At 42.8% G+C, this 26,114-nt stretch overlaps 1 protein-coding gene across 1 annotated transcript; it reads right to left on the bottom strand.

Annotated features, from left to right (window-relative positions):
* Window positions 1-903: 903 nt before the first annotated feature.
* ATG3 (autophagy related 3) lies at window positions 904-24,660 on the bottom strand. The gene is made up of 12 exons (XM_084272314.1): window positions 24,495-24,660; window positions 21,909-21,950; window positions 18,771-18,820; window positions 17,495-17,565; window positions 15,626-15,733; window positions 13,197-13,246; window positions 11,746-11,827; window positions 11,303-11,337; window positions 10,386-10,541; window positions 9,605-9,732; window positions 2,844-2,912; window positions 904-1,164 (listed from the first exon to the last, which is right to left on the bottom strand). The coding sequence occupies exons 1-12, from the start codon at window positions 24,564-24,566 to the stop codon at window positions 1,083-1,085; spliced, it is 945 nt and encodes a 314-aa protein (XP_084128440.1). The 5' UTR covers window positions 24,567-24,660; the 3' UTR covers window positions 904-1,082.
* Window positions 24,661-26,114: the final 1,454 nt, after the last annotated feature.

Raw genomic sequence — 26,114 nt, 5'->3', positions numbered from 1 at the left:
TCAGTAAGAGCGTGGTACAGAGGACAGTCAAGACAGGGACCAACAGGGACCAACCCTGCTACTCAACAGTAAATTCAGTCAGTTGCAGGCACCCAACTTGGGATTACCTTGCAGAATGCAAGTTGGATGTTTGGGAGACAAAGACGCTGTCCTAAGAGCTAAAGAGAGTTTAGGTGAACCTAATACGTGTGTGTGTAAATATATATATTTATATTGGTCTTTTCCTCCTGTTTCCATTAATGAAAAACTTTTCACAGGGCAGAAAGTGGCTGTGCCTGTAATATTTGAATTCATAAACAACTTCAAGTATGTTTATCCCAAAAAGGAAACCCTGCTATAAGACTACCAATAGTATAGTTGAGAGAGATACGTAATCAAGATTGAACCTTACTTTACCACAGCAATCTTCTTTTATCCCCAAGCTGTAATTTTGTCAACAAGGCTGTTCATGCCCTTATTACAAGATGAACAAACTACAAATTAAAATTCCTCCTTTGTCTCTGGGAAGAAAAAAAAAATTAAAAAATCTCTCAAACATTAATCTTGCTCAAGTGCACGTCTAAATCACCTTTCAAAGGCTGGTTACAGCTGTTTTAGATTAAGATGTAGTCAAACCTTCTAATATGATTACTTTTCTTCTTCCAGCTTTCAAAATCATTTCAAGCATAACCACTTGTGAGTAGGAAAAATCCACAAAGGTCTCAAGTTTAAGTTAAACAGGAGAAAAAAATAAAATAAAAGCCACATTTTCAGGAACCAGCAATAAAGCCAAAAGCTTCAGGCTTCTACTAAGAAAGCGGATTTTAGCTTCCAATAGACAAAACAGTCTTCTGTTGAAAGGAAATTGAAGGAACTATGAAGGAAGAAAAAAATCCCACCTCTTCGTGCAGTGTGTGTATAGGAATGAGTGATTTATTTACATTACACGCAAAGATTTTTATTAAAAAGGCTGGTAATGGAACATTTTATTTTAATGCATCAACTTGATAAAAGGTTAGTTACAGAAATTGTGTGTAATGCTGTATAGGTCACATGTATGGGTTATTTAAAAAAGGTTCAGTAATTAGGAGAACATCTCTGATTTACATCGTAAAGTGCCTCGTGTAGTCATATTCTATCGTTGGAATGACGGCCTGTACAAATTTCAAGAAAATAAGAAGGTACCTGAGCTCCTTGTTAAGGAAAATGTGCAACAGCTAGAAATCCTGTAAAACAAAGCAGAAGTCAGAGTCACAGGCCTGCTCAACAGTGTTTCTTCCCAATAGGAAAACGATACCTAGCAATCAGACGGGAACCAGGAATATAGAACTCCAGTAATGACACCAGATGCTTGCCCCAACATACAGACCTTTCCAGTTTAGGTCAAAGCAGGGAACCAGGAGCTATTTTCAATAAATCTTACAAACACCACACAAACATTTACAATCCCATTCACATACTTAATATTTGTTATTAACAAATACCATGGTGAATTATAGCTAAGGCTAAGCCCTAGCCACCATCCTGCAGCTGCAGGGAAAGCAGGCTCCTCCTCAGCGCTTCAATGGCTCAGAAAAAGAAGTAGGTTCCTGTCCTGAACAATCCTTTGACAGAGTCCTTCCTGATGATGGGGGAAAGTAGAGAGATTAACTTCACTGAACAGAGAATTCTGCCTTTGTAGAGATGACCAGCGACATCTACCTTGTCTATCACCTTCAAATGCATCTTGGGCCTACAACTACAGTCTGGTGATGTCAGATAACTATAAACACAAGGGTCTCCCCACCTGGGACTGAGGCAGACAGCAAACTGAAAAGTTAGAGTAAATTGCAACTTCACATCAACAACTAGATTACACTGGTGCTGGACATAAGTAAAAACCTACCATTTTGGCATGTCAGTCTCAGGGACCATTTTTTGACAAACATGATAATGAGCAAAGAAACGGACTGTAAAATAAAACCCCCTCAATTTGTTGAGCAGTAGCAAAAATGTAATCAAAATCTTGAAGATGAGCTATTTCTAACTACTGAAGAGTAGAAGACTTGAACTACCTTACCAGGTAAGTTAATTTCCAGTTCAGTTTCACTTGTTTGCCACACAAACTGAGCAAGTCTCAACTCATACAGTGACAAGAATTTTGCTGATTCATGGTTTACAGCTGGTCAGTAATTCCCCCTCCTTGCTTGCCTTGTATCAGCAAAATCAGTTAGAACACTATTTCTAAAGGACACATTTGCTTCTAATATGGAAGTTCCTCAAGTCAGAAAGCGCAGTATGAATTACTGCAAAGCATTAACTAAGATCAGTCACTTCACTAAAAGAAAACTCTTACTATGAGGCATTTGATACCGATATTCAGAACTGTTTCAGTAATTTCCATTGCTTTTTTGTCAGCTGCATGTTTTATCAAGATGCTGCTCACACACAGAGAAGAGAATAATGAAACCTCTGCATCTTTCAGAAATAAATCTGAAATCCAAACCTGATACAGTAGCTGCTGCACCAAGAAGAATGATTACACCATGGTCTGAGTCTATGAACATCCAGCCTCATTCTCCTACACTGGGACCTGTTTCCTACTCACAGCTACTTTCTTCATTCCCCTATGAACAAGGGCTCAGTCCTGTCCCTTCAATCCTACCCTACTCCCCAACATTCACTCCTGCCATCCTCCCCACACCACCTACAATGATCAGTAATTTGCACAAACAAGCTCACCCCAGAAGTCTAGGAAGCATTACCAGGGAAGGGCTGTTTACTGCTTTCACACAATTACATTCTAGTTTATGAACCTTGATGCAACAGCTTATTACACCACAAGAAACCTCTAAGAATACTATGTAGTAACAAAAAAAGGATACATGTGAACTCCAAGTTCTCCTCCACCTTCTGCAACAGTTTCGATTATTTTCTTCATCACTTCTGCATGCCTGAAAAACAGACCAGAAACACCGAAAATAGTCTAAGGAAAGAGCACCACCTTTTTCACCTCAGTAAGATGAGGTTTGTGCAAATTAGTTTTGAAGCAGGAAGAGGAAACCTTCAGCTTAAAGAAAAAAGAATTCCTACAATAACTGAAAGTTAGTATTAAAGTGACAAATGTAACATTATTTTCCAACTGCCTACATTCACAAACGAAGAGAAAGATGCTCTAAGCTACAATGTAGCCTGAATGCCATAATGAGTGTCAATACATGTTGCTCATCACCAGTTTTAATTGCTAGATACCAAAGAAGCCAGAAGGTAATCCTCACCAATAGCAAGTCAGTGGAAGTTCCCAGATGACTGCTGCTGCTGCCTAGAAACCACTGTGACTTTTTAGGCTGCCTCTGCTACACTCAAACTTGTAGAACTTCAGACTTACCAAATACTTAAACAATTCACAGTTCCCTAGGAAAGGCTGGCTAGAGTTACCCTGCACAAACTCAGAACAGTTGCTCTGGGACCAACTTAGGGCTTGGAAACTTTTCCTAGCAGGGACTTGGATTTTATGGCAGACCAACAGTTTCCAAGATAGCTGCTCCTCTCTCACAACTCTCTTACTGTAAAGTACTGCAGGGGAAGACAAGCATTTCCTTGTGCTGCTGTGTTTTGGCATTAATTCCTCAGTGACACGCTAGACCTACTCAGAACCACACAAACATCTGTGTACAGAAGTGAACCAAGGAATATAACATGGAATCACAGAACAGCTAGTGTTGGAAAAGGCCAGTCATCATCTAGTCCAACCCTCCAAGCTCAAAGAGGGGTAAACTACAACAGATTGCTCACAACCACCTCAGCTGGGATGCTTTTGAGTATCTCCAATGATGAAGACTTCAAAGATAGCTTCAAATCTTTTCACAATCAGTTACAATACAGAAGTAGTGTTCAGGAGTGCTTTTATACCCCATAAACCAGGGGATGAAGAACATACCAAATCAGAGGGTAAAACTACTCTACAGGTGATTAATATTTTATTTATATATTTTTAACACAAGCTCCCAGGTTGTGTAACTCATCCTGCTTTTATCTAGACTTAAACTTTGTTTTAAATTCATGATTCTGTATGCAGCCCTTATCAGCGAGGTCATATAGGGCTATGCAACCCTGGAAGCTAGTTAACAGCAGGAGTTTAAAATACCTGTCCTGGAACAACTTGTGTGCCCACTGAGAACACGGAAGAGGGGTAAGCAGAGTTTGCATAACTCTCCAACCATATTTTGGTACCATTATGCAAATCTAAACAGCTGACCAGTAACTGACATTTAGTAGTCACCTCCAAAGTTAATCATGCTGCCAGTGACTGCAAACACAAGGAAGGAAGCTGTTGCAAAGTTACCAAGACGCGCTGTAAACAGGAACACGCAAGTCTGGAGAAACACTAAAGGTCAGCATTTGTTGTTCACTGTGCTGTTGGTCTTGGCAAATCAGCCAACACTCACAGTTGATTCCAATTCTGGATCCTGATGATTCCCCTGCAGAGCACACGCTGTATCAGGTGCCAAGGGCAGCTGCTTCTAGATAGAGACTGGCCACTGTCAAAACTTAAGCTCCGACCTTGTCCATAATGGGGGACTATTTCCTGCACTGGCACAGACCACACACCACCCTACAGCTATTCGAAGCCTCCAACAGGATACTGGCTCAACTTCATACAGCTCAATGACATTTGCTCTTTTCTGTTTTCTAAGGGGTAGTTTGGTATCTGGAATTCCATAATGGCCATTCTTACCATCCAATACTCACTCATAAAAAGCTTTGGGGGTGCTTTATAAGCTTTGAAAAGTCTGTTTCCTGTTTTCAGTTTCCTGCTGTAAGATAATTTTGAGGAATTAATATGAAGTATGTGTACCCCCAATGGAAAGAAAACCCATAACTTTGGGAGAGATGTCATCTAAAACATCCACTATCTCGAAATGTCAGTATTCATTTTTTCTTTTACTTCTGAATAGAAGTCCCCCCGAAATAATTCCTAACTCAAGCTGACTAAATACACTACATGCTCACCAATGCTTGTTCCAGGGTCAGGTTGCAGATCACCTGAGCTACTAAACAGATCAGACAAAGTATCTGCTAAGGTCACCTAATTTACTTCCCAGTGTATCAACCAACTCTTGCAGGGGTTGAAGTAATATAAATGAATTATTCATAACCAAGTCAGAAGTACTGCTGTTCCTATTGTAAATAAATGGATATTTACAGAATTAAGACCATACATTAAAAGCTTAAACAATAAGGTGAAATTAGCTGATTTCTTAGACTGATCAGGTGACTCTTTATGGTCTTATCAGAAATGCTCCCTTTCCTGCTGAAGAGCTCCTCTCCTGCTTTGCAGTTGGCAGAGCTGTCAGTCAAAAGTATTTATTAACTACTCATTGATTTCTGCACAGCTGACATACTGACACTTTCTCACTATCAGCCAGAAGCAAAATACCTGCCATCAGGAAGTAAAAGCAAAGAGCTTCCAGATGTATGAGAAAAAAAAAAACCAACACCAGAAACACTTTATCCCATCCCTTGAAGGTGACAGAGATAAAAGTCCTTCCACTGGGCTTTTGATGTAGCAGACAACCACAATAAGCTTTCATAATGGAAGGCAAAGCACATGACATTTTAGGACAGCGTACTTTCAAGAAAAATAAATCACCTATTGATTTGATTCACTGCCTGTAACTGCTCACACACGAGACAGGTGTGGAAAAAACCCCTACAATTGTCATAATTAGAAGCATTCAGGACCCGCAAGAGTCAGTTAACTTCAAGATCTACAACTCACTAGTTTGTGTGAATTTTACTTCTTACGTGTGTTTGCAGCCCAGAAGGCCAATCACAGCCTGGGCTGCAACAAAAGCAGCTGACCAGGAGGTCGAGAGAGGTGATTCTGCCCCTCTACCCAGCCTGGAATACTGCGTCCAGCTCTGGAGCCTTCAGCACAAGGACATGGACCTCTTGGAACGAGTCCAGAGGAGGGCCACAACAATGATCAGGGGGCTGGAGCACTTATCCTGTGAGGACAGGTTGAGAGAATTGGGCTTGTTCAGCCTGGAGAAGAAAAGGCTGACCTTATATCAGCCTCCCAGTGCCTGAAGGGGACCTACTGGAAAGCTGAAGAGGGACTGTTTATAAGAGCATGTAGCAATAGAACAAGCAGCAATGGCTTTAAACTGGAGCAGGGCAGGTTTAGATTAGACATTAGGAAGAAGTTCTTCACTATGAGGGTGGTGAGACACAGGAACAAGTTGCCCAAAGAGGTGGTGGAGGCCCCATCCCTGGAGACATTCAAGGTCAAGCTTGATGAAGCTCTGAGCAACCCGATCTAGTTCAAGGTGTCCCTGCTTACTGCAGGGGAGTTGAACTAGATGACCTTTAAAGGTCCCTTCCAGGCTAACACATTCTGTGATCCTACAATTCTAATCCAAGCAATTGCCTCTAGTCACTTCCCTGCAGGTATCTGGAGTACATATGACAAAAAGGAGTTCAGAATCCTATCATTTGATTTGGAATGGGAGAAAAAAGAAGCACTTGGAATTAAGCAATTAACTCTCATCTAACTGTAAACATGCTTAGTAAAGTGGTTTGATAATCCTTTCATAACACCCACATTAAAAAGTTGAGAATTGAGATTTAACTCATTTGCAGCAATTAATGAGGAAGTTGACTACGTTCCCCCCAGTACTGTAAAAGTGCTGACAAGAAATACAACTTAGAGCACAGAACAAACTACTCAAAATAGAAGCCCTCTCAAGCAGCTGACAGCAGCCCCCAACTGCCATTATTTTACTTTCTCTGACGCATGAGAACGGGATATACACGTCACAGTTCCTGTAACGTGCAGGGAGAACAACATCAGCAGAGCTGGTGCTTCCCAGCTTACCTAAGAATAAACATTTCGGTCTATTGTAACCTCAGAAGTTCAGACACTCTCACAGTTGATTGCATTAGCAACTTGAGACAACAGAATAGCCCACCTTGGAGAGTAAGAGAACATGCTTAAAACCTGCATTTTAGATATGCTCTTAGCCTCTTCCTTCACAGTCTCAAGATTACCTTTTCAAACTTTCTGATGTAAAGTAGTTGCCAGTCAACTAGATTACTTTTTGGGAAGGACTAGACAGTATCCTTCACATTTCAGACTACCAACAAATTCGCCTCACTGCAATTATCAATCATCTTTCACGTTTAAAATACAAATTGGAACAAATCTCATGATGCAAACCATTCCTTCAAGAGTCAATGTGGATTACATAACAAAGGCATGTCACTAGCTTCAAAAGTGAAGAGATGCACACAGAGCTCTCATCCATGAAGACTCTCAATCCAAACTCACAGTCTAGCATCACATTGGTTCTTAGTCTGCAAAGTAATGGTTAAATTAAGTGGATTACACTGCAGCCACAGCCCAGTAAAAAAACCCCAAACCACAGAACAGGTCTACCTAGTCAGCAAGGGCTATCATGCTCAAATACCCAGTCATCTTTGTTTCTGCTGAGTGCCCTCCCAGCCTGCATCCATCAACAGCAGCTTCTTCCCAACAAATTATTTTGAGCTTCCAGCAATCATATTAAACCTGTGCTTCAGACTATTTTTCGTCTCCTTTTCTTCTAGTAATTTTCTTCTTAGCCAGTCTGTTAAACCCTCCTACATTCATCCTACCTGACACTCCTTCAAAAAAACAGGAGTAGCACAAAAAAATGCATCCATTTTGATTCCCAAACCCTGCAGACAGCAAACAGTAAGACAGCCAAAGTCATGGAGAGGCTGACGTATTAAGACTGATACACTCATAGAAAGCACAAGAATAACTTAATGGATCAAATAAAGGTCTGCCTCATCCTGCTTATTGTCTTACAGTACATGGTCAAGAATGAGCCCGAAGCAAGTACTTTGTAATGCCTCCCCCAAAGCACTACCAGTTTCCAGCAGCATGTGACCCAGTGAATTCCAGAGCATTCTAGTAACTTCCCTTTTACAAGCCCTTGATAAAGTTTTCTTTCATTAGCATCATATCACTTAATTTAATTTAATTAGATGCTACATGTAGAGTTTGATCCTTTTTCTGGCTTTGAACATGCCAGCAGCAAGCAGCATTCAATGCCACCAGCTTTATTACTGGAAAGAAAAAAAACACCTAATACATCACATTCTGTGCCATTAATGATGAAGGTCACTGAAATCATAATTGGTCCCAGGTTATTCAGTCATTTCTTATAAGAGCTTCATATTCCCAGTTATCCCAGATAATCCCCTCCGTATCTTTTCCTGTTTTAACCTTCCTTCAACTCAGACTACAGAACAGATGACCAGAGCTGTACTACAGTATTCCACACGTGGGTGGTGCCACAGATTAATAGAGGCCTTATGCTGTTTCCTGTTCCACTCTTTATTCTTTTCCTAACACTCCTCTAAGTTCTACTTCCTGTAGTACTCTTGACCAAAGACCAACACTTTCACTGGCCTATTGTGTTAGCATAGAATTAAACCTGAGGACTTGAAGACCAACAACAAACTTTACCACTTCATTTTTTTTTTCCTGCAAGACAGCTAAACTAGGGGGAAAGCTATTTCCTAGTCATACAACTGCTTCCCTGCTCAGTGTTGTCTAGGTGTAAGTCTGAGAGCCTGGCGAAAGCAAGACTGCTGTAAAGCAATACTTAAAGAACTACGAACTGGAAGACATTACAAAGCCCATGAATATACACCCTCAAAACAAGATCAGAAGCAGCCATACACTACCTGGTGCAAAGCCTCCTTGCTCTTTTTCCAAAGAATGGCATACCCTTCCCAAGGCTTATCTTAAGATCTTGTTTCTGATTTAGGAATTGTTTGAATGTGGAATCTGCCACACCTACCACTAACTTGTCTACAAGTTGATTATTTGACACTTCAGCTGGTGACATAAATCCTAAACAAACACTTCAGGGATTCTTTTTTTTAATCATATGCAAGACTACACAGTGTGTCTCATATCTAAGAACTTAATTCTATCATGAAGCTGAGGAGTTACACTGTTCAAGACATTGGCTTTGTATTACTAAGACATCTAAAGGTATGTCAGAGACTAAGACAAAAGACATCTTTGGAAGACATAGGGAAAAAAAAACCAAAACCATGCAGCTACAGACTCCCTATGTTTTGGTCAGGAAATGCAGAGAAAACAGCAGAAAAGTGTTTGTACTTGTGTTATTTCAGCTTGGCTGTTAGAGGGCTTCTGTTTGTAAGTGGAAAATTTCCAAGACTTCTGGATGAGCAGAAGGCAGTTAACTAGAAAATAAGAGAATTATTTCATGTTCAAAAAGCATGTTCTGCTCCTAAAACATCCCTTATACTGTTACACTCCCAAAAAGAGCAGCAAATGAAGTATAAATGAGCTTTCTTCTATAGTTCTAGTAGCCTGCCACCTTCTGGAGCCTGCAGGGAAGTGGAGGAAAAGCAACCTGAGAGAAGCAGAACAGACTTTCAGCAGTGAGTGCTGGGATGACTTCAGAGAATAGCTGGTATCCTCTTTTCATGCTCCCTCAGAAGCCAACAGATCACTACGGCAGCCAATTGTGGAAATGCCTCCAGCAAACCTAACCCAAATCCTTAAGACCAGTGTAGTGCCTTGTATCTGGATGCTGAATCGGACCAGAAACAGACGTACCTGCATGGATGAACTGAGCACATGGGAGGTGGAGGAAGATGAGGATGGTTTTCAATAGTCACTGTTTTCTTGACGTGATCTTGACTAATATCTTCATACATGTGCTCTACTGTTAAAGGCTGCCGTTGCTATATGGGGAAAAGGAACAGAACAGCATTACAAGCAAAGAATGCTTTGCTCCTCAGCAGTTCTATCATAATTAACAGATGAGACACCATAAATTATAAGCTTCTGATATACAGCAGTTCTGAAGGTATGCTGAAACAGGGTGTGCTAAAATCCATGTACTACAGAAACAGTACTGCACTTTTTTTTTTCATTTTTAATATACCGGGTAAACATTAAAGTCAATATATTTGAGAAAAATCGAGGGTCCCATTTAGGTATGAGCCATAAGCCCTAATCAATTTTAACTCAAGAAATGTAGTCATTGCAGAAGAGTGGTTTATCTGTCCCTCTCCTCCTGAAGATCAAGAAAACACACAACTAAGTTGACTGAGGTTATTACTAGCTCTGCAGAGCTAACAAACTCAAATGATACTACCACGATTTCCTTCCCTCCAAGTGCACTCAGTTACCAAGTACAGTTATCAATGAAATTGTTCCTACTTCCAACAAGTACCAGAAGCTCTGTCTGCAACTCTTGACTGTGTAATAGTGTTCTCCCTTTTTTTCCCCCCTTACAACTTCTACTATGAATAAGTAGCAACAAAAGAACCTTGCTATTTGACACAGTGAGTCTCATTTCGTAGAAGTAGAAAAAAAGCCAACATAGCTATACCTCATCATATCCAAATAACCAGAGTCTTGGAGTTTGGTAATATTTGTCATATGTGATGTAGAGGTCATAAGTCCTAGTCTGTAGAATAGCATCTTCCCCTCCAACATCAGCTTTAGCTTTGCTAGCTTCTACAATCTGTCTTGTGTCAAGCGTTGCCTGGTCCAAGGTAAAAACGAAAATATTAGTACAGTCCTGTTTGGGTTCCCTACTTTCCTATCCTAAGTAGTTATGTAAAGCTGTAAAACTGAATTAATCTTCTTAAGTGAACATTTAAAAAGAAAAATGGGCTTTTGAAGTTTGTTTTTATCTTTAAATTAAGAGTATCGTTTTCTCTCCCACGTAGTTGTTTGTTTTACCTTCAGGTTATTTTTTTTAAAAAGCTCTTATTTCTTAAGGAAGTGTGCAACTGCACCAGCACATCCCCCTCCCTTCTTTCACCAGTAACCTTTGAACCCAACAGACATTTCTAATGAAATTCAGGCAGCAGAGGTCTTCAGTTATGCTGGCTTCATTAAAATCTTTGCAGAGCGCCACAAATAATGGTGTCCTGTTTTCTCTCATGACAGTCTGGTTCATCAGTGTAATCTACTGAACCTATAAATCACTCATTCCCCACATGCAAGCCCCAACAACAGCCACTGCATTGTTTACCTCTTGTGAATACAGCACTGTGTATAAGCAGAGTGAAAGGGATCAGCAAAAAACCACAAAGTTACTGTGATCCAAATCTTGGAGGACCTAAGAGTTAAGGTTACTGCAGTAGGTTGGCAAGAAGCGAATCCATAAGAAGCCAGGCTCAGTAATTACAGTGCTCTAGCAAACTTGATGTGTCAGCCATCCCTAACCATTTTTACTTTGCTTGTGCTCATACTGGCAATAAGCATTGTATCAGAGGAAGTAGAGAACTCTTCACTCACATCATCTGTCTCCAGTAGCCCACTTTCTTCATACTCTGAAAAGAAGACCCATAGAATTCTGTGTTCAGCCTGTAGCTAGTCATGACATTTCTCATTCATAAACAATTCCAGTAAAACACATCAAGGTGTATCTAAAGATATTTCACTCAGGTAGACTTCCCAACCCCCACACCAGACCACACATTTAAGTACAAGTTTGACCAAGACTACAGTAAGTACACAACGAGTTTAGGTGTAGGTGTGAAGCAGGAAAGAAGCTATGCTAAGTCACTAATCTTTACTTACTTGGATCCAATTAATTTCCTAGTCACTAACACTCACACAGGTTTCACCACACAAGTTAATCTGCATCACTAAGACCATACAAGCAATAAAGAGCATACAAAAAGAGAGTAGTGTTTTCTTAGAGGGTAAAGGTCTGAAAGCACAATTTAAGGAAGTACCTTCCATGTCTGCAGCTTCTCCTTCGTCTTCCTCATCATCATCTTCACAAGATGCTGAACGTTCTGGTATTTTTGTATTATCCTTTAGAAGTTAAATTGAAAACACTGCTTAAAAGACTGCTGCATCTAACACAGTTTAACAGCCCCAACCAGTTTAAGGTATGAGCTGAGTCAATACATACAGCAAACGAGAAAAATAATTTCTGCAATATTTAGAAAGACTATACTGAACTCAAATATTTGCTTATGAAGCAAACTTAGTTCCCAAACCCCAGTACAACATTACAAAGTTAAAGGAGAACTTTTTAGTGTATTTGTAATCAGGAATTATTTAATTCCTAAGCAAAAAGAATAAACACAGTGTTAAACAGTCCATGTTTTCTTTTCAAAAACCCCACCTATCTAAAATGACAAGCAATGACTAAACAGCCACGACTGCATGACCTAGACACAGTCAACAGTGCAAGGGTTCCATAATTGTTTTTCAGACACAAGAGAGCCCTCAAAAATATCATATTTGGATACTGTTTGAGGAAGCACAATCCAACAGAAAGAAAAGAAGGCACAAGCTCTCCAACAAGTTTTTCTTTTGGGCCTCTGTAGCATTTGAGCCCAACACACAAGCCCAGGGGAAAAAAAGAAGTCAGGAGGGAAAAGGTCTCATTTATTCAGGTTTCATAAAGACTTTAAAGGGAATACTCCAAATAATGATTAGGATTAGAAGCTGCTCTAATTGTAAGCATCAGGTGGCTGGTTGCCTCATTGAAAGAAAAATAGTAAGAAGCTAAGGTGTGAAGGGCATTTTCAAGGAGATTATTAGCAGAAAAAGAATCATCCTTCTGGACTGGATGCATGGTCCAAGAAATGACATCCTGTACAAGAAGTGAGTTTTTCAACACACACTGTGTACTAATTCATAACACTCAACAGCAGTTACACAACAACATTCTGCAATTAACTGTGTTTTGCAGAAATAATGATCTCCTTCAGGTATTCCATCATGTTTCTTCCACCCTTACATTACTGACTTGTTAAAAAGCAGTATTTTTACTTCATTTAGCACAGTCCCACCTGAAATACACATATTTCACTGTTCATCACACCAATAGTGTCCTGAGCCCTTCACAGTGGTGTGGTAGCACATGGCAGCCTGTTCTCTCCCCTTAATTTTTAAAAATCCAAAGCTTTGTGCTTGGGTGGATTAAGCTCCCATAGCTCAGAGAGAAACAAAGGCATTCCAAAGATCGCTGCCTCAGTAAACACATAGTAATAAGGTGATGCACACGCTCAGACTAAGATCATGGGCTCAGAAAGTCAAAGCAGATCTGCAATGCATCCAGGGAAAAAAACATCTTTTAATCTTTCACAGGCAGTACTAGACTGCTGCAGGTAAGACTTGTAACACCTTTACATCCTGTAAGAAAGGAAGAGAAAAATTTAGAAGCAAGTACCTTACTGTCTAGTGTGATCTCCTTAATTGCTTCTGTTGCACCCACTACGCCTGTTAATTGAACAAGAAATTTGTGTTAAAGTTCGATTTGTTACATAATACTATAAGAGGTTGCAGAGACCTCACAAAGCTGTATGAGGTACAGCTCACAAAAGTTTTGTTATTTGAAGGGCTGTTTAGTTGGTATTGGTAGCTTGGAGCTGCACATCCACAAACAAGCCATGACAGTAGCATGGAGCACAACAGCACAACTCTTGCACATTACACAAACTTTGTTGATGGAACACTGCAAAGTCATGTGTTGGGTTTTATTTTAAGGTGTTTCTGCATAAAAAACTACTTCAATAATGGCATTCACATCACAATAACAGACCTGAACTTCCTGAGCAAAGCATGCATTTATGAATAGTTCTGAGCATCTTGAAAGCAAGGTGTTTGTAACAAAGCAATAGTGTAGCAGAAAACTCAATGCTTTTAACTGAGAGGAATAAAACCCCACCCCACATAATGGCAGCATCAACTCTTGGATTAGCTTTCTAGTTGTACCACAACTGTCACCAAGTACTCCAAGATGCACAACAAGATTCTGCTTGAATCCAGACAATACATGTATCTGATTAACCCTCCAGCTGAAAAAAAGTTACATCATTATGGAGAACTACCCTAGAATCAAACCACTGCTCAGCAGAAATGTATGAATGCCCTCAACTGTTTAAAAAAAGGAACGACAACTGAATGCTGCTTAGAAACAATGCATTTCTGGTGGGTGTGTTTTTTCCTACCAGGTAGAGTGGTGTTATAAAGCACATTTATACAGATGGGTGGAAACAGATTTTATCTCCTTCAACAGTGCTTGGAGACCTGGCTGGGTGTAGTCAGAGTCCTACAGTTGTGCTACTATAACATGGTGCCCAAACCAGTTATGCCTGGCAGAGGAGTCTATCCATAGCAGGGATAAAAAACCCATCCTTAATTCAAGGATGTGTGCCGTAGCTTTACATGGCTGGGTTCTGGTTGAGGAGGGGGGCTGCAGGGGCAGCTTCTGCAAGCAGCAGCCAGAAGCTCTCTGCAGGCCCCACAGAGAAAACACCAGCCAGCTCAAGGCCAGAGTTGTTGCTGACCAAGGCCCAGCCCATCAGTGATGGTCACAGCACCTCTGGGAACCACATTTAGGAGAAAAATCCCGCAAGCAGCCGCCTTTTGCCTCCAGAGAAGGGAGTGAGATATAAGAAACTCTGCAGACACCAAGGCCAGTGAGGTAGGGGAGGAGGCACCCCAGGTGCCAGAGAGAAAGATGTCCCTGCAGACCATGGAGGAAACCCTTGGTGAAGCAGGTTGTCCCCACACAGCCCCACACAAGATGATGAGGAGCAGGGGTGGTTTCTGCAAGAAGCTGCTAGAAGCTTCCCCCCAGGTCTGACACAGCCAATACCAGATGGCTGAAGGCTGGATCCACCACTCCATTTACATTGGGTACTTTCTTGGGGAGAGGTGGTGGTGGTAATAAGTTAAATCCATTTTTATTTCTGTGTCAACTCTGTTTTGCCCATGATGCTGATTGCAGAATGATCTCTCCCTGTCCGCATCTCAAGACGTAAGCCTCTCTTTTCTCTCCAGTCTCACTGAGAAGGGGAGTGATAGAGCAGCTTCGGTGGCCATCTGGCCTCCAGCCAGGGTCAACCCTGGGCAGAGATACATGAACATAAAGCAGTAATTTTAGACATCTCTATAAGCACAAGCTTACCTAAAGTACTTAGTATAAAAAAAGGATCATCTCCCAGAGTCCTCTGTACTGTTCTTAGTGCATCTCTTTTGCCCAGTGACCTCAGATACTAAGAAAATAGCTATTTTCCAATGATTTCCTGTTATAGCACCTTCCAACAATTCCAACAGAGAATTGGAAACACTGAAATAATTAAGTCAGATGAGGCTGTCATTAAGATAACTATCACAACATGCATCATATGCAACCTTGCTAAAGAGAAATTTGTATATTCAAACAACTAATTTGAACTAGCATGCTCTTCATAGGATCACCTTACTAAGGAATGAGCCACTACACCTAGAATCACCTGGGTCAGAAGAGACCCTTTAGGTCATCGAGTCCAACCACAGCCTAACCCTGACCAGTCCACGTCCAGATCATGTCCTTAAGGACTTCATCTACAAGCCTTTTAATACTAAGTTATTTCAGTATTCTCCTATCAACACTTTAAGTAGCAGCCTGTTTTGGGCATACACAGACATACAGTTTAACTCCCGAGCAGTCACGTACCAACCAGGTAGGTAACTGTCAATATCATGCATTTTCTCCAGGTTAGGTACCAGTACACAGCCATCTATTAGCAAGTAAAATCTTCCTTGTATAGAGTGGAAACTGAAAGTCTTTTAGATTACAAAATGCAGAGTCTGAAGCAAGAAGTCGAATACCTGCATTGTGAAACGTGTCTACCCATCCCCCATCACCATCATCTTCTTCTATAATAGCTTCCTGCTCATCGGAGTACTCCATCTGCTTACACCTTTTGTAGCATGGCACTGCAAAAAGATTGCAAAACAATGAATGTGGCTTATTCCCACACAAAACCCTAATGGAGCAAGAAATTAATTCTACAAGGCCTCCTGAGACATGGTAGTCTCTCATACACCCTTTAAAGAAGCCTAAAGCCGCATTTCCAAAGCAAAAGCATCAACTTCAAGAAAAATATGTTTGTGTGCTGTACCAGGCATTTTATTTAATTTACAGTACAACACTTACAGCAACCTTAAAAGTTCATTTTTGTTACCCATTAGAGCACTTCCATCCAAACTCTTAAGGATTAGAAAATAATTAACTTCTCATGTCTCCACAGACTGTCAATCTGTTTGCTAACAGCTCAAGACAATCTATTAGCTTTCTTCACATTGTTAAACAACTTTTAGTCTATGTACAACTTTGCCTGGATTAGCATCAGTTTACTGAACTAATTTTCTTTACACTTCTGCTAGAAGTTTGCATCAGCTATTTATGTACCATATTAAGAACGTTTAATTACTAATTAACATCTAGAAGTTTACAAGAGGTTAAAATTAATATGTTATTTTAAATAACTTCAGTCATGTGCATTACAGAGCCATTCAAGTACAGATGTATACAAAGTTCTCAGAAAGTAGTCAAAGAAAGAACGTGGAACTGATTAAGGCAAACCAGGCATTTTCCAACATCATAAACAAGGAGCAAGAAAGAAAAAATGCTCCTTCCCTAATGTGGAAAAAACAACTGCTGCATGAAGTGCAGCATTTGTAAACTGCTTCCAGACCTTTCACACCCCTCATCTCCTTTTCTGAAAAGCCACACTGAAGTCCTCTGAGGACTTCCTAAATGAGGTCTGCAAGACAGTTCCTAGCCTCACCCATAGCCCACAATGTTTACTGGGGTAGTAGGCCCCTGTGTCACCATCAGCAGGAAACACGTTATTTTGAAATGCAACCTGGAAAGTTCAGAGCAATGTGGGACCCTAAAAGTGGCAGGAAGAGAGAAACGAAGTGGATCGCTCGGCCACCCAGCCATCAAGACCATCTTGGGAAAGCCTGGCCAACTATTAGCATTTACCCACAACAGCACACTGCAAGACTCCAGAAACCAGCAAATGGAATCAAAGTGTAGAACAGAGCCCAGCGCAGGCAAAAATCTCTTCAGGCTCCTTAGTACTGAAGGATTATCTAATGGCATTTTCTTTGGCATATTTTCATGCAAGGTCTTTTAAGGAAGTGATTTCCCCATGGTTGTGCCAAGATGTTAGCTTTCTTATTCATCAAGGTAATCACCTCAAGTATTACATATACACAACTGTAAGCCTGATCAAAATTTGATTTGAAATTATATTTTATACTATAGTTATTGAAAGGGATAATGGCATTAGTTATGTATCTGAACTAGAAGTATCGGTGTCACCATTAAAGGTATTCTGGGAACATTTAAATAGCCCAAGTTTTCCAAAACAAAGAAGAAAAAACATTTTCCTTTTAGACACTGAATATGAGCTGAAGAATGGAGGAAGAAAAGGTAGAAAAGGAGGTTTATAGTGTTTAAGCTTAATTTCTACTTGAGCAAGACAAGCTGCATTACTAGTATAAAGCCTTACTAACAACTCTAAGATTTTCAGATATACAGAAAAAACGTTAAATGTTGCAAAGCCAAAACAACCAAAGTGCAAGATATTTGCTTCCCCTGTCAACACAGACAATCAGTAGAGCTGATAGCACAGTCAGCCATGCTATCAACCCTAAGAAAAACTTATATTTAAACTTCAGCCTTACCATTTTTAGTTACCAAAAACTGTTTGTCTGTTGGCAGATAAGCCTTGACTTTTAGTTCTTCTCCTGAAGCCCTGTAAAATGAAGTGTACCATAAAAGGTTGAGAATTTGATGACTTGCAAACAAGAGCCCTTCTATTTTCAATTGATAGCAGGAACATTTTACATACTCGTTTGGCCTATTCTCAGCATCTCTTTGTGATGACTTTTGTCTACACAAAGGACTTGGACTTAGGTATGAGGTCAAAAAGGTGGGCCACCCTTAAACTTTGGAGTCTCAGATCAAACCTATTTTCTGCTTCAAAAACATCATTCACTTTGAGATGGCCAAGCAAAGATGGGTTGACAGAACAATCCAGACTACATGAAATTTTCTAGGATGTGCTAGAACATAGTCCCAAATGTTTGTAGAAAGCAGCTTCTTCAGAAAAAGCAAGAAACAGAGCTCAACATGTATTAAAACTAGTCCTAGCCACTAAAGCTTAAGCAATCTTTGCCAAACTCACATTACTCAAGCATTTGCTTTCACCTTCAGAGGTTTTTTGTTTGGAGTAAGAACCTAACATTCTAATCAGCCTGCTCCAAACTGCTGGCACATAGGCCAGACTCATCATCATGTACTCTTAAGGAGACAGTAAAAAAATATTTAAGAAGTGATGATTCTACCAATGTAATTCCCCCCTCAGCTCTTCACAGCACAGTATAGAGCCAAGAACCTGGATTCTACCGACCTCACAGAAACTCTCCATCTAGGAACTAACTGATTATAGTGTCAGACACCAGTAAAGTATGAGGAAGCACCTTGTTTGCAACCTTACTGTGCATGAAAGGTAAGTAATTTCTAAGGGCAAGCACTGCACAAAATGATCTGATGTAGGCCAGCTTGAACAAATGTAATTAACAAATGCTTGTCTAAAATCCACCAATTACATCTGGTTTTTAGCTATTCCAGTTGGACAAGGCATTTGCAATTTCCAATCACAAATACTAAGACAAGCCCAGGGAGACCTATGACTACTGCAGCTAAGCGCTGAAAGCAGTCAGTATGTACTAGCTCATTTCCTCTACAGCCTTAGGAAAACAAAACAAATTAATCCCCAAACAAATCCTCATCTCAAATAGTGCTACACAGAGCAATAAGTCCTGCCTGACTTAATGACAGCCTCATCATAAAAACAGCAGAGGTTCTAGTGCAAGAGTTCATCTACTGCTCTGAAATGAGACAACCGTACAGTTGCATCCAATGGAAACACATGGAAGATACAGTTCTTTTACTTACCATTGCCAAGTAGGACAGTGGTGAACTAAGTGATCCCCAGCTGCAACAAACTGTTAAGGCAGGGAAAAAAAATAAAGTTCTGTGAAATATAGCATAAACCAATCATTCTCCAATTTTTCTCAATATTAATATTTCAGTTGCACATTCTTTTGACTAATTAACTACTTAACTAATAACAGTTTATATTAATTTTATGCTTTGACTCAATTTCTCAGGTAGCCATGAAAATTCAGTGACTAAATCAACTTTGCCTGAAGGAAATGCATACTAAGCACAACAGTGAATCTGCATAGTTTCAAAAGGTGTGATGTTACCTACCAGTCATAACAAGCAAAAGAGTTGTCTAGACCCTGTAACATTTACTTTGTGAAGAAACTTTTTATTTGCTGCTCTCCAAAGTCTTACAAAGACAGTAAAGGGTTTAAAAAAAAAATTTAAACAATTTTGCAGCAAGAAGTGAGATGGCATCAATTCACTGAACCAGTGGGAAAACCACAACAAAGGAATAAGCTGTATACGTTTTAAGTAATGACCAACCCTGTGAGAGTTCACCTCTGATGTTAACTAAATATGGTCAACCAAGTACATGTTCATGTACTTGGTACACGAAAACACACTTATGCATAACTTTATTATGAAGAAATAGCTTTTAAAAAATCTTTACTCTGCTTGTTCTTAGTATCAGAGATGAAGGCTTTTATAAAAATCATGTCACTATTTCTAAGCAATGTTGGAAAACTCACACTAGACTTGTGCATATTCTCAAGATCCACCCAGCAAAGCCTAACCCACTGGGGTTATTTTTTGTGCCTGTAAATTGAGGCAGGCAAGCCAAGCCTGCATCTAACAAAATCGAGCTGTGTGCTCTTTGCAGCAGTTACTTTTGACAAGGAGGCACACACTTACTGTTGAAGTGGATTTCTTGTCTTAAAATGCCAGTTTAAAGGATACTTCCTAGCAGACCCGAAGATGCTGCAGCGTGTCAGCCACGTTCTCACCCTGTCCTCCAGAGCAAGGCACGTCAGTGCGGCAGAAACCCCCCCAACGGGCACATATAGATTAGCAGATTTAATCTCTGCAAAAATGCTTCCTTTCACTTCTTCCCCAGAACCATATCTAGCAACAGTGACATCTTCCTTTCAAAGGAAACAGCAATCCCTTCCAGTACACATGCAAAACTCATTAGCCTTTACATAACAATAAACAACATGTAAGACTCCAGAATTATTTAAAATTCTCTGCTAAAGGAACTGAAAGACTGATTGTGACACCAACATTAAAATATATTATTTAACAAGAACACAATTTAAGGCATGTGAAAACCAAAACCAAAACTTAAAATTTCATTTGTGTTTTCTCCAGCCAAGGCAGCATAATTAATCAGGCTGGTTTCAATTTCTAGTTCTCAAGCACTAATGCCATCTCATATCTGAAACAATATTGCAGAAGTGTCAAGAGATCCATTTTAGGACATCTTATTTCTACTCCCAGAAAGAATGACTTTTAAGACTTGCCTGTACTTACATATAAAACTAAAACAGGTGTTATCTTTGAGGTATTAACTAGCAAGAACTGATGTCAGACTGACGCAATTAAATCAAGCACAAAGATATGGACAGAGGGAGTAGGTGTTGTGTTTTATGAGTGAACTTTACCCTTACTGCTAATTGATTCATATTCAGAGGCAAGCCACAGGAACGCCCCCAAAGTCGCTAAAATCGTCGCTCCTCAGAGTAAAATCCTGTTGAATTGAGATTCATTACCCAAGGAATCCAAACTCACTCAGGTAACATCCTAGCATCGTTACAGGTGACTTCAAATCCTATTTAGCAATCATTACTATATGAAGACCAAAGTCATCAGAGAAGAGGGAACACTGTCAAAGGAATCACCTCTGTGCCAGTATCTACATTTAGCAAAAAACAAATCTTGCTGTGTAATTCTTCCCGGTGACTACTGCTTTGAACTTTATTCATCCTATCAGCATCTAACTTTACACAGAGAACACACACTATTGCATTCTTACTGGTGCTTAAATGCTGCAAACCAGTTAATGCTTCAGAGTGGTTCTATAGAAAGTGCTTTTTCTTTCAGTGCCTCAACAAAGTTTTCTCCCATACATCAAGAAGGGATTAAGCATTACTAGAACATTTGTTTAGACTTTCTGTTATGTTTACATATATTACAGATGATACATTATGCAATCCATAAACATTAATATATAGGCACACACATGGTTATCAGGACAGCAGAACACTGTGTTGCTAAGCCTGTTTTCCCACGTGGTGCACTTCTGGATCACAGAAAACATGAGTGCTTGCTTGTCATGTAACGTAGCAGAAAAATGGTGGGTACTAACATAAGGAAATATAATTCTATTCACATTATCTACCTGCAGCAGTCACCATTTGGTCCATCTTGTCTTCCTGTCTGAAATCCTGTCTCATTTTTCTTTCATTCTACCTAAGAGCCTTAACATTGTTTTCTTACCCCTCTGCAAAGACAGCGTACTTCCAGAACAGTAGCACTCTAATATAAGAAAATGCAGAACAAGGAAGTCAAATTAGCACTGCACAATCAGCACTTTTATTATTCTAGGAAAAATCCCCTTTCTTTCTATTCAAAGCAGACTCCTTAGAAAAACCCAACGACTGCACAGCAGCAATCCAAGTTGCAGCCAGCCTGAAGCAGCCTGTAGAGGGGCAGTGGCTCCTTGGTGTGGACAGGTATATGTAATGATTTAGCCAGAGCCTCAGAAGGAACCAAAAGTGAGGTAAGCAAAGACAGTTCCCAAGATACAAGTTCCCTCCAAACTGCTTAAGGGAAAAGACCATTCAAATCAACATACTCCTGGCCTAGTCCTGAACTACTATGACAAATGGCATATTTGACCCACTACAAGATTCCTTACAAGCTTTTTACAACAAAATATAGGAAAAAAAAGGATCCCATATTTAGATATCAAGCTGAATTATCTCGGTCTATTTCATCTGTAGAGTAAAAAAGCCATTTAGAACTTCCATTTAGTGGAATTTCTTTCAAGAAGCAATAATTAATTAGCAAAGACATAAACTGAGATGATAAGTTTTACTGTGTTCACTACTTTCAAAATGTACTTCAAAGTTTTTAAATACTTACTTCTTCTGGTGTAATGACTCCAGTTTCTTTAAACTTGGACTCCTGCAATAAAGAAAGGTTAGAAATCTTGAGAACTGCTGACAAATCAAAGCATCCCAACTCCACTGGTAAAACACACATCTGCTCTACTTTTGGCTTGGAACTAGCTCTATCCACAGAAATTTGTGAAGCAGCTTGGAGGCAATCTCTGTCAGAGCTGATAGGCAGCCTGCTTACCTACCCAATAATGGAAGAGCCAACAGAATTACTTGGTGCAGAATGGGGGGGTGGGGGGGTATATGAAAAAAGGTCACATCTACAAAGTTGTTGGGGGCGTGGGGCGGGGGGTGTGGGTTGGTTCTTCAGCCATTTCTGTCCATAATGAAGAACAGATCCCTGGCACTCAGTATTATATTCAGCAGTAAGGGACAGAAGCACAGTTGGAATCAGTGACTCTCACAGTCAGGACTCTGGGACTGTTCTAGGCACTGAACAGCACTGCAATGCATCAATACAAGGCTTTGCAGTTAAGAAAGGTCACAAAATGAGTGATCAAACTGACTTTCCTCTGTGGTAGAAAGTGTTATGTAGAAAGCCTTAGCTTTTAACTCTCTTGGAACCCATTTCTGTGTATTCATTATGCACTGTATAGAAGCAGTTTTGACTCTCATTTGTCACGGGGTTTGTTTTTTTATGGAGGAGAGAAGATATGGCAAGCAGCAACACGATTCAGTTCTGCATGGCGAAATACAAAACTTTTCCATTAAAGGTGACACCTATGGAGTTTAAGAATGCAACATTTTTAGCATGCTCAAATCTACAGCAAGCATGTTTTGTTTCACACTTCTGGGGTTTTTTTCTTCAGAAAAGCCTCAAGCACCAGGGAAATCTGGTAGCGTTAGAACTGCCTAAGAGTGGCTTTGAAACAAAAAACCCAGTTTCAAGCATGATACGGCTCACATTTCAAGTTTTCACATCAGCAATTCCTGATTAACTTCCTTCTGTGAAGTACTCATGATATTTTTTCTATCAAGGCTAAAAACAGCAACTGAAAAGCACCTCAGTTCTGGCTACAACTTTGCCCTATTCAATCATTCAGAAAGCACTGCAGAAAACCAGCCACTGCTTAACTTGCTTGCTCTTGATGCTTCACCCTGGTGCATGGTATCATCTGTGCCATGTAAAATTAAATAGGCAGACCTGTTACATATGACAGAGGGTCCTTCCTTTCTGCCCAGTTTCCAAAGAAGAGACCATTTCAGAACAAGATTAAGATAAACAAACCAGCAACTGTAGAAACACCATCGCATCGCTATATGCTAGTTAATGGAAATCAAAGAAACACAATCAACCCCGATTTGGATTGCCATGCAACTGAGAGTTCTCAATAACGCATTATGCAACACCACAGTGGAGACCCCTTACTACTTAACAGCAAACTGTAAGCAGTAGGCAACTTGTATGAGCTTGTGTTTCTGGAATTACATATTGAAAGTAAGGCACCTATCCTCTATTCCTCAAGGATAAATGGTTCATTTTTTCATCTATGAACGTTGTGGTATATAAACTAGCAAAAGACACAGGTGTAGTTTCTTTTCAGAGGTGCCAATTTAGAGTATTTATGTCAACTCCTTGTAAAAGAAACTTATACAGGTAATATCACCTCCAATTTGTCAGAGGTTCTACTCCTGTCTCATCTCAATTAATATATCTGGGCACAGTAATTCCTCCACTACCACACCAGCTGTGCAACAGCAGCTGTGCTAAGGTAAACAAGGCACTTCCCCATTCCACATCACATCTTCACAGCAGCCCGCGTATGTCACGTCGGCTGGCAGCCCTGGAAAGGTCCGCTATCCAGGCAAGGGTGTATCACACACCAGGAAAATAAGTTCAATTAATAACCGAGCACCATCCCCTCCTGCCTAAAGGTCCAGGCTGCACAGTACAAGGCGTGCAGGTCACACCATAAAACCGCAAGCACCGTCGGATTTCTACGCCTGGTAGCACAACCGGCTGAAGTGTAGCCGCTCTAACAGAACGCGGCACGAAGCCAGCCGCTCCTCTGGCTGCAGGACCGGCGCCCCGAGGCCTGCGGCTCCCAGCTGAACGCGCTCACCCTTCGTGAGACGCGAGCTGGAACCCGGCTCCTCTCCGCTCAGCGCGCCCCGGAGCTACTGCAAGGCTGCGCCGGCACAGCCACCCCCTGACCGGGCACCTGCTTCAGGGAGGGAGCCCCGCGCCCTCAGAGACCCTCCACCGGCCGCGTCAAGGCACCGCAGACACACAGTGCCTCAGGCCCGGGCAGCAAGCGAAGCCGCAGCCGCCGGGCAGCCTCCAGGAAGGAGGGAGCAGCACTCGCGGCGAGAGGACAGGCCGGCGCCCCTCGCTCCCCGCCGGGACAAGGCCCAGCGCGGGCGGGAGCGGCGGCCGCGCTGTGGGGGACACCCCGGTGTGGGGGGACGAGGCCATCGCTCACGTCCCCGGCCTCCCCGCCACGAGCGAGTGCGAGCGCGGCCGCCTGACCCCCGGCGCCAGCAGCCCCGGGAGCGCGCGCCGTGCCCCCCTCCCCCCCCGCCCCCCTCCAGGCTCCGCGCGGGCCGGCACCTTGAGCACGGGGGTGAGGTACTCGGCCACCTCCAGGGCCTTCCCCTTCACCGTGTTGATGACGTTCTGCATGCTGCCGCCGGCGGACACCGCAAGGGGAAGGGGGCGGCGGCCTCCTCCTCCTCTTATAGATAAGTCAAGCTCCGCGGCGGCGGCCGCCCCGGCAGCCCCGCCCCCCCACTCCCGCCCTCCGCCGGTCACGTGACCGCCCGCCGCCTCCCGGCCGCCTCCTGTCGTACACGCACGTGACGACGCACCAGCGCTTCGGCGTTGCGTCCGGCTCAGCCGGCGACGCGCCTGCGCGGGCAAGCCGCGTCGGGCAAGGCGGGAAAGCGAGGAAGGAAGGGAAAGGGGAGAAGCGGGGGAAGCCGCCGGCCTCTCGCACGCATGCGCGCTCCGCGGTCCGGGGGCGGGGCGGCGGAGGCGAGTCACGCGGCTGAGGGGCGGTGCCCTGCGCCCGCGCGGGGAGCGGGTCGGTTGTCAAAGAGCATGAGGGAGCGCGCGCCCGCGCAGGGAGGCGGCGGGCCCAGGCGCAGGCAGGGGGCGCGCGCTGCTGGGCGGCAGGGCACCGCCCCGCCAGGTGAGGCCGGCGGTCCGGAGGCGGGGGCGGGGGTCGGGGCCGGGCGGTGCCCCCGGTTGCGACGCGTCCGGGTAACGGGGGATTTGGCGGGCTCCGAGGTGCCGGCTGCGCTCCCGCGGGGCTGGCGGAAGGCAGGGCAGCCTGGCTGATAGGCTACGGCTGCGCGCGGAGGGGGTGATGGGGGGGGGGGAAGGGGGGGAAGCGCCGTGGCACTGCCACAGCCCGTGCGGCCGGTGCGCGCTTCGCCGCGGCTGCTGGGCGCCCACCGCCTCGCAGCCCGCTTCACCCCGTCCGGCCGCGGTCCCGCAGCCGCGCGTCGACCTGCGGCAGCGACGTGGCAGGCGGCGGCGAGCAGAACCGCGCGAGCGTTCCTGCCGCCGCCACCGCCACCGCCGCAAGGTGGGTGTTCGCCCCGCGTCTCCCCGCGGCCTGCGGAGCCGGCACTCGCGGCCTGGAGTGGAGCCGCTCTCCCTGCCGCCCTGGGCCCGGTTCGGCGTGCTGCCGGCCGGCCGGCCCCGCTGAGGCGGAACGGCGCACGGGGCGACCCCTCGGCTCACGGCTCGGTGCTGGCCGCCTGATGTTTTAGCGGGCCCGGGACCCCGTTAGCGTGTCGGCCGGGTGACGGCAGCGCCGGAGGCTGGGAACGCGGGTACCGCTCGGCAGCCCTGTGCCTTCCTCCCCAGCCGCCGGGGCGCAGCCCGGTGCTGCCCGAGCGCCAGGTCATCCCTTGGGATGTTACCTCCCCCACCCCCAGCTGCGAAGCTTTTTCAATGCTGAAAACAGGAACAAGAACGTTTTTCAAGCTATTGCAGAAAAATAATCATGCTGGCTTATTTCTTTTAGTTAATTGGTATTCTGTAAACATGCTCTCCTGACAAACCGGCCTCTTTGTGCCACCTTCTGCTGTATACATCGTTTATACCACTTTGGTGGTCCTCATAGCATATTTGCCTTTAATTTTTAATTTCTTTCTTTAAGCAAGATAATTGTAGATTGTGGCCTGTCATGTAAGCATGTTTGTATAAGGTAACACAAAGCAA

The sequence above is a fragment of the Gallinula chloropus genome, assembly GCF_964237585.1.
Source record: "Gallinula chloropus genome assembly, chromosome: 1".
Lineage (NCBI taxonomy): Eukaryota > Metazoa > Chordata > Aves > Gruiformes > Rallidae > Gallinula > Gallinula chloropus.
The sequence above is the reverse complement of the archived record's forward strand: the minus strand, read 5'-3'. Positions and strand labels throughout refer to the sequence as shown.